At 36.6% G+C, this 9,334-nt stretch overlaps 1 protein-coding gene and 1 long non-coding RNA gene across 3 annotated transcripts; both read left to right on the top strand.

Moving 5' to 3' along the window:
- The first annotated feature begins 5,713 nt into the window (after window positions 1-5,713).
- On the top strand, window positions 5,714-6,906 carry LOC140976627 (uncharacterized). Its single transcript, XM_073440872.1, has one exon. It carries the CDS (start codon window positions 6,013-6,015, stop codon window positions 6,793-6,795), a length of 783 nt encoding a protein of 260 aa, XP_073296973.1. The 5' UTR covers window positions 5,714-6,012; the 3' UTR covers window positions 6,796-6,906.
- Window positions 6,907-8,213: 1,307 nt separating this feature from the next.
- On the top strand, window positions 8,214-9,327 carry LOC140976628 (uncharacterized). 2 transcript variants are annotated; one of them, XR_012175247.1, is made up of 4 exons: window positions 8,214-8,552; window positions 8,631-8,839; window positions 8,973-9,071; window positions 9,159-9,327. It is a non-coding gene; the product is annotated as an uncharacterized lncRNA (long non-coding RNA). The 2 variants fall into 2 exon arrangements; XR_012175246.1 differs by having other exon boundaries at window positions 8,973-9,327.
- Window positions 9,328-9,334: the final 7 nt, after the last annotated feature.

Raw genomic sequence — 9,334 nt, 5'->3', positions numbered from 1 at the left:
ATATCGTATTTGTAAAAAATAATAAGGGACTAGCACAATCTTTTGGGTCTATTATGAGAAAACTTAATAAATATTGTTTGCACCAAAAACTAAATTGGGCTCAATAAATTGTCCAAGCTCAATATTTTAAATTTAACAGAACATCGGTGTATTTGAATAAACATATAACATCGAAGCAATAAGATCTTGAGAGGAATTCACGACTGGTGGCAGAAGTTGAACAGATAGTGGACAATGAAAAAAGTGGGGAGTTGAGCAGCTGAGAGTTAGAGAAACCGTCTCAAGTGTGAACAAATAGAGAAAAAAGTAGCAGAAAAACACACATACATTATCTCGCACAATTCTAGCAAGTCCATTCAGAATTTTTATAGGCTTAGTCAAGCGTTTTCATAGTTTTTCATTCAAAATTTAAGTAGTTTAAGTCATTTTCTTTCAGATTTCAACAATGTTCTTTATTTTATGTCAATATTTTGTAAATTCCATGAATTTGACTAGGGAGTAGGAAACTCAAGAGTGAGTAATTCTTGCTACCCATATTTCACTCTCCTAAATCAGCGAGAGAGGAGGTATACACTACCACTCAAGAGAGAAGAGACCTTAGGGGGGAGGGCTCAGTCATATCCGTGTGTTCATGGAGTGGGGAGCTCAAAACAACCTTTTAATCAAGCGTACAACGTGGCAAACCCTCTATACCAACCAGGAGCTTATGATGACATGTCACACATTGATTATCAAAGAGTGGATGGGGGCTTCCCAGGAGGTAATGTTGGTTTCAATGCAGGTTTCAAAACCCGGGGGTTAAATTATTATCATCACCCACTCTCAGCTCGGAACATCTACGTAATTGATCCAGAAATGGTGAGGGTAACTGTTCAAGAGCTATATGGGCCGGTCTTGAAGCAGATAGGCCACCTAGAAAATATGTAGAATGTGAGTAACTTGAATCTTAGGGGTTATAGGGTTCATTACTTCAGCCTATTCTCTGGGCGGACGTCCAGTCCAGCATAGAAAACATAGTCTGATGTATTATCGAGTGTGGGGAGCTAGCCAACTTGGAGAACTTCAATAACTTAAGGTTTCGATTATTTCCAAATTCTTTAACGTGGCGAAGTTACTTGGTATACCTTGCTCCTCAGAAATTCAGTGACGAATTGACAAGAGATGAAAAGACAATTTCACACCAAGTACTATAGAATAGAACTAGGGGTATGTATTGCCGATTTGTCCAGGATCACTCACAAGAAAAAGGGAATTTGTGGAGTCATTTATCGAAATGTTAAAGAGATGAAGAATATGTGCAATGTGTTCTTATATGAGACCGTATTCGTGAAAATGACATAAAAGATCTAGATATTGAATTGAGGAAGATATTCAAAGGCATGAAGTTCAGAGATTTCTTCGATCTGGCTACGAAATTTGCTGAGTATGAGGAATTGTTGAGGGAAGAGTCATACAAAAATAAAACAACTATGGGGTCCTATTATCAAGAAGTAGAGGACGTCGTGCTGGTTGAGATCCTATCAAGTGGTTCATGTACCATTTCTTTGCTAAAAAAAAACTGGCAGAACCAGATAAGAAGATTAGCCCTCAACTCCCCAAATATATGCAATACACATCTGATGTATTGAAGACTGATGAGGTTTTTGATTTTCTGATAAAGGAGAAATTTGTCACTTTCTCACCACATCACATAGTGCCATCCAAAAAAGAGCTGAAAAATCGAGAATATTGTAAGTATCACAACTCATATAATCATGTTACTAAGTCTTATTGGGCTTTCAAGAATATTTTGCTTGACAGAATTAACAAAAGAGTCTTGAAGTTTAATGACAAACAAGAGTCCATAGTAGTGGATGATGATTCATTTCCCCCAGCAGCTTCTATCAATGTGAACATGACAGATTTAAAAGATCTTCTTGACGAGAAAAGAGGCCAAACCCTTGAAGTCACAGATAGAAGGATTAAGAAATGTTGGATTCCAAAAGGCCAAATATTTGAAGCTACTGGAAAATATAATGGTGATTAGTCAAGACCAGTTCAGCAGCGATTCTACAGAAATGTTGGTGGATATGCGGCCTCCAGGCCGAGGAACCAACATTTCCTCGAGAGACCAGTGCATGAAGATCAGTGGTTCAGAGGAGAGTCATCTCAACATCAGCTCCAAAATACTTGGACAAGAGAAACATATATGGAGTTGAATCACGAAGTATAGAAATCAGGAGAAACTTAGTTGATCGTGATAGAAATCGATATGTTCCGGTAAGAAAGATTGTCGAGGACAGGGGGAAAACACTAGGTTTGTTCTTCCTGCCAGAAAAAAAATTTAATGAGTCGTGGAGAGTGGTTTAACACAAAAAAGTTCCCGCCACTTAATAGGAGCCAAAAAAAGAAGGTTGTTAAGAGAAAGAAATGCTCCAAGAAAAGATGAGTCAACTAAGTTAGAAAATAGACCCACACTTGACATTACACTCATTGAGGATCATGTGGGGAGTAGGTCTAAGTTTGGCAAATCAGCTACTAAAGATAAATTAGTTGACGACGACGATGATTTATTAAGTGAAGATGATGATCGGAGAAGAAAAACAATCAACTTTTGTGTAGGAGAGTTTCACATAATTATATTGAGCCACATGAGTGGTGATACTGTTAGAGAAGTTTAAAATGGTGGAAGAGGAGAGTGGGGAGTTGATGCCCAAAGAAACAGCGCAAAATGAATGTCATGCAAATAAACTCATGGAAAGAAATTCAAGAGTGATTATCAAAGAGGATAAACAAAAGAGACCCAAACAAGTGATACTCGAGAAGCTTACACCCATTATGACTAAACACATAAGACCATTGTACATCAAAGCCCACGTGAATGGGAAGTCAGTGTCCAGGGAATTAATTGACAATGGGTCAAAATGTCTTGACGGTGATCACGTTAGGAAGTGTGGGCAAAACTGAAGAAGTATTAATTCCCATATATGTTGATGCATTTATAGGAAAAACCACCAAGATCATTGGAGTATTCTCCGCTGATGTTACTTTAAGGAGCATGTCATATTTGTGTGGGTTTTTCGTAGTAAATTCGTCTTCCAACTTCCAAGCATTGTTAGAAAGATTGGATCCATGCAAACTAGCTCATCCCATTCTCGATGCACCAGCTGCTATTATTTTGGAAAGGGGATGATGTGGAATTTGTAGAAGTCGATAGACAACCTTTTCAAGCCAGATCAAGTGTAGTTGAAGCTAGATACTACAATGAGGATTTTGGGCCCATCGAAATTCGTGGCAAGAGTAAAAGAGAGAGTCTAGTGTACATACAAATATCAACTCCAAGTTAGGTATTGGAAAGAATCCTAAAACCTACTATTATTGGTCGATGAACTTGATGATTTAGTTAAATAAAAAAGAAAAGAGGTAACTACAACATCAATGTGTAAGGTACATGTACAACAAATATTGAACAAATTGGAAGAAGCATGAGACACCCATAGAATTGAGGTTGTCAGAGAGGAAGAATATGAACTCCAAGTTGATGAGTTGTTGATGACGTCATCTCAAATGAAAGACGACCAACATTAAGTACAAGACCCGTTAGAAAAAAAAATCAACTTGGGGAGCTTGAAGATCCTAGAGTAGTATGTGCAAGTGCATTACTGAAAAAGGATCAAACATGATCCGATTAGCTTGCTGAGGGAGTGAGTAAATAAAGTCGGAAAACCGTATGACTGTGGAGAGTTAGCGCTTAGGCTACTTTGCATATATTTTTACGTTGATGTTATCATTACTTTTGTTGAACTTTATGAAAGATTGTGGAGAAAGTACGCTCTACAGTCACTTCTATGAATCTATTTTTCTTATTTGTGCAGTGGTAATCTATGGGGTGGGCCTCCGGGCTAAGCATAAGATGACATGAAAGTGAGGATGTAGGTTTATTTTGGCCAACTATAAGAGAATGTTACTTCATGGAAGTCAATGTTGTAGTAGATGGGTGAGCTTTTGAGAATATGCTACTTCACGCCTATGTATTTTTGCTTTGATTATACTCGCTGTTAGATTGGGCTTGCCTTATATCCGTTCTTCTTTCGACTAGGCATACTTGATACTCTCCTATACGTACATTATATCTACACTATTAATCTACAGCGTGTTACTAAAGTTGAGAGACTTGTATTTTCTAAATTTGGTGTCCAGATATACTTTTTGATCAACCAAATACATTTTTCTCAAATTACAAAAAATTCATTTTATTTAATAAAAACATATTTTAATAAATGTATATCTCATATATATCTTACATATCTTAGTAAAATATGTTTTTTTCCCCTATCTTTATATAATATCATTTATAGCATAAAAATTTGTGAATTTTTATTTAGCCCGGCCCGGAGATGATATATTAAAATTTGGAAAATTGACAAAGATAAAACAAACCGATGGCTCGATCTAGGCATGGAGAAGTATCATTATATTTCCTCTACGTGATATTTATTCTGCATCGAACAATATAATTGCAGTAACTTAGTAAGATTTTCAATTTTTTTTGTCTGAAGAATGATCATTTTACATGGCATATACAATTGTTTTTTACACACACATTATACATATACAATAAATAGATATTATATGGTGTACATGCTCTCTCGCTCACAGCAAAAATTTGTGTGAGACGGTTTCACGGGTCATATTTGTGAGACGGATCTCTTATTTGGGTCATCCATAAAAAAATATTATTTTTTATGCTAAGAGTACTAAGGTAAGGTTGACCCGTCTCACAGATTAAGATCCGTGAGACGGTCTCACATGAGACCCACTCTATATTTAATGAAATTTTGTTGTTATATTTAGATTGAATGATTTGAATTCGAGTAAGTAATTTGATGCATTTCAGATTATAAGTGTCAACAAAACTTCCATAAGAAATTTAATTTGTTTTTTAAACTATATAGGAATTGGAGGTCCTAAAATAATTATTAGTGGTAGCTCAACGACTACTTAATAACAACAGAAAAAATTTATGAGTCGTACATAATACACAGAACAAAAGAGATCATGAATTAATTTCATTAATATAATAAAATATGAATTACAAATTAATTTATATTCAATATAATAAATACGACGATAATAAAAGGTATAAGCGTGACCATTTCGTAAAACACCGTCAAATTAATTGGAGCAGCCATCGTTCTTGCAAAGCATCCACTTAAATAATTCACTTAATCGTCTTCAAAATAATATATTTTCCTTCTAAAAGACTATTCTCGTCACTTTTCAATTTCCATTTTTTTCCAATCCATGAAATAAACAAGAAGAAGTCATATTCTAAACAATCACGATTATTTACACTTCAATTTGTGTTATTTTTGTTTCATTCAATATATGTTATCGACTCATAAAATAGAGTAAACATTATGAATTATTCCATTTTTTTCTCGAAAGAATTCATCCACTTTTTGTATTTTGAATGAAAAATTCCAAAAAGCTCATCTCTTGTTTATCTGGGTTAATTAGATGCTAACTTGAGGATAATATCTTCATGCAAGAATTTGTTCACCAGGATCTAGTTTTAATTTGATCACGAGGAATCAATTTTGTTATGTGGACCTTATGTCCCGATTAACTTTGGATTATTGTTTGTTTATTTGTTTGTTTTTGAAGTTGGGGAAGAATGTGTTGTCATAAATGAGTCTAAACTCGAGACCTCGTTTCAAATTTGACATTGATGTGTGTCGTGGGGAATATTTCTTGTGTGTGATAGGAAAAACATTTTCCTTAAATTGTCTCATTTTTCCAAGAACCCCTAATCAAGACTTGCATGCAAACCAGTCCTGTTCGTCGGTTGGAATTTCAATTTCCAGTCTTTCCATTTCCCACCCTTACTTATTATGTTAGGTTTTGAATCTTTAATGCTTTCTTTTTTATCTGAAAAAACACAAATGACCCAACCGTTTGTTATAATATACAGGCATTATAACCATCTTAATTCACAGTCTTGCCAAGAATTTGAAATATATTTTCAGGGCCATGGCGATCGAAGTCTTCCCCGACAGCCAGAATGGGAGAAAGAGTCCTCGGATCTCATTCTCGCATGATCTTCCGCAAACAGACCTAGTACCCATCGAACAGCACATTGGGTCTGGTCCGGCCTCGTCTAGTAATAATGATTTCAATTTTTGTGCTTATCGTGCAAGCTTCGATCAAGAATCCTCCTCCGCCGATGAGCTTTTCTCCGGCGGAAAAATCATAACCACTGAGATCAAGAAAAAACTATCCCCATCAAGAACATCCTATGCGCCGCCACCGCCTCCACCTCCACCTCCACCTCCATTTCGACCGCCCCCTCCACCTCTTCAGTGTCTTGAAGTTACCGAAAACAAGAGTCTTTCCGCCAAAGCATTCAGGCTCGATGCAGAATCAGAAGACAAGGAGCAGAACCACAAGCCATCTTTTTGGAGTTTTAAGCGCAGCACGAGTTTGAACTGCAGCAGCGGCTACGCGCGAAGGTTCTGCTCTCTGCCGGTTTTTGCGCGAAGCTATTCGACGGGCTCAGCGGATAGCGCGAAACGTTCGGCTGTTTCAAATAACCCGAAGCAGAATATTGCCAAGTATTCACCGAATATGCATTGGGAAAAACCAAAATCTGCTTCATGTACAGCAAATCACCAGAGACCGCCATTGAAGAAGAATAAGAATTCCTCGAACAATGGGATTAAAGTTAATCCTGTTTTGCATATTCCTCTTGCTAATATCTTCGGTTTGGGCTCCATCTTTTCTGGTGGCAAGGACAAGAACAAGAAGAAGTATTAATTAATTAACATCTGATTACTGCATAATTTTTTATATGTTCCTTTTCTTTTAAAGAAGTTAATGGAAGTTTGAAAAAAATGTTCAATGGGGACCTTGGGTGGATTTGTTTATCTCTTGTACATGTACTAGTCTACATATATCAAAGCACGAAAAAGTTTTGAAGGGCCTGTTTTGGTACGGTTGCCGGTAAACAACATCACACGTGTAACAAGCTTCTCTCTCCACCACTACAACAATAAGGGCATCAAAATGGGACTGACGTAGCATTACCTTCTCTTCCGTTCTTCTTTTCTTCTCATTGCTTGCACCTTTTCCACCTGCTTGCGATTTCTTCGGCTTCGATTCTTCTTCGCGGTGTTCACTTTTCTTGGGATTGGAAAGCTTCGACTGGTTACTGGTCAGTTCTTCATTTCTTCTCATTGCTTGCACCTTTTCCACCTGCTTGCGATTTCTTCGGCTTCGATCCTTCTTCGCGGTGTTCACTTTTCTTGGGATTGGAAAGCTTCGACTGGTTACTGGTTATTTTTCTTCTCTTGTTTTTGTTTCGTTTTTTTATTTACTTTGTTGCATTCTCGGTGTTTTCTCTTCAGTTTAATCGGCCTGTTTTTTGCATATTGGTGGTGAAGACGTAGGATCTGAAGAAGCCTTGACAATATGTTGTTCATTTGTACCAATATTTGGCTTCTTTTGGGAGCCTAATTGCTTATTCTTTTTATACAAAGTAAAAGGGTACTTGGTATCGACCAGCTAATCTAAGTTTGCAATGCTATAGCTTTATTTTTTTTCCTTCTTCAAGTTAGGAGGGGTTGTCGCTAGAATGGGTCATGAGGTTTCACAGTTTGACCCTTTTTTTCACTTGCAGCTGTTACACATATCAATGCAATAGGGGTGTTGTACATTTGTACTTAATTTGGATTCATTTGATGACCGTGGGAGATTGTATATCAATAATAAGCCTGATATTAGTTCCAACAATAGCATGGTTGCACGCTTCATTTCGTTTTATTACATCTTAATTATCTAATTTTTATATCAACATGTCGTCAAGATTTCAGCTGATAAGTTTCTTCCATGTGTGTACTTTCTAGCATTTAACATGCACTGAACAAGCACAAATTAAACTGGATAGTCATTGTCACCATGTTTTAGATTTTCAATGTTCTGTTTTAGATTATGAAATATCTCACATAATTGAAGAGGTTCAAGAAAATAACGGCACAGCTCATACTGGTTCTAATAGAGATGTTTGCCAGTGTTTCTCAAAAATAATCTCACACTGGTTTTGACTTCAACTTAAAGCCAGAAACTTATTTTTATATGGGTGAAATTTATTATTAATATCTCGGTGTTTACTTGTTGAGTTTTGAAGCTTCGCAGTCATATAATGTCTTTTTTATGAAACTTTCTTGTTAATGCATATCCTCAATATTGAATGGTCTGCTGGGTTAGTACAACTGAAGTGTGTGGAGCGTGCTGACCTTACGCCCCATGGATCATTTGCTGATGTAATTATAACACCAAAGGCTCATGAACCTGACAACTATAGCTCAACTTCATTATTTATATTGACCAATCCAGGACAACCGCATTTCTACGATTTTGCTTCTTTGTCTATCTTCAAGCCTGGGACAGGACATAATCATTCAGTCTATGCATTTCAGTATCATTCAGCAATACCCACTGTGGAACCACATATGACCGTGGGAAAGCTTTATTTGATGGGTAGAGATAGGAGTTTCTTCTGTGAACTTTCAGAGGTACTGAAATCCATCATATGCTGTACATTCAATTTATTTCTTCATTTCGTTTAAATGACCATTTATTTGTTCCATTAGACAGTTTTCCCCTGCCAAGCTACAAGAGGATGACATGTTGACCGGGAGGGATTCGCGGTGGTCTCTGACTGGTGGCGTTTCCTTGTCATCTGTCTACTGCTGCAAATAAGCTTCAGAAGATGTATATAGGAGGATATCAAGATGAATCTATTCGAACATGGGATGCCACTTCTCCAGTTCTGTTACTTGTTTCTGTTTTACGATTGAAGGTTAGCGCAATGCTTTCTTAATGGTATTGGTTCAGCATCTATGATCATTATGTATTGATATATTGATAGAAAGTTCATTGATCAAGTTTACAGTATTATACTTGTTAACAACAACAACACATTTTACTAGCAGCTAGAAGGAATTCAAGTTTCTGGTGCAAGTTCAGTAATATCAGCACTGGACTTTTCTTCTATCACCTTGACCTTAGCTGTTGGCAACGAAAGCGGAGCGGTAAGAATTACAGTCATTTTCTATGTTTCTCGGGCCTTACTGAAATAGATAAAAATAGTGATTCATATATTTTCATTTATTTGTTAGGTTTTCATATATATACTTCAAGGCAATTCTAACAAAACAATCTTGACCATGATAACTGAAACCAGTCGCTATGGTATTTTTTCCCAAATATTAATTTTCTGCCATATTTTGATTTATGATTATTTGTGTTTCTAGACTTCTGAGCGGTTGTGTAAGCTAATGGATCAGCATTTTCT

The sequence above is a fragment of the Primulina huaijiensis genome, chromosome 5 (assembly GCF_012295235.1).
Source record: "Primulina huaijiensis isolate GDHJ02 chromosome 5, ASM1229523v2, whole genome shotgun sequence".
NCBI lineage: Eukaryota > Viridiplantae > Streptophyta > Magnoliopsida > Lamiales > Gesneriaceae > Primulina > Primulina huaijiensis.
The sequence above is the reverse complement of the archived record's forward strand: the minus strand, read 5'-3'. Positions and strand labels throughout refer to the sequence as shown.

Bases quoted from the DNA above. Each gene is read 5' to 3' on its own strand.
- LOC140976627 (XM_073440872.1), top strand. From the start codon at position 6,013: ATGGCGATCGAAGTCTTCCCCGACAGCCAGAATGGGAGAAAGAGTCCT.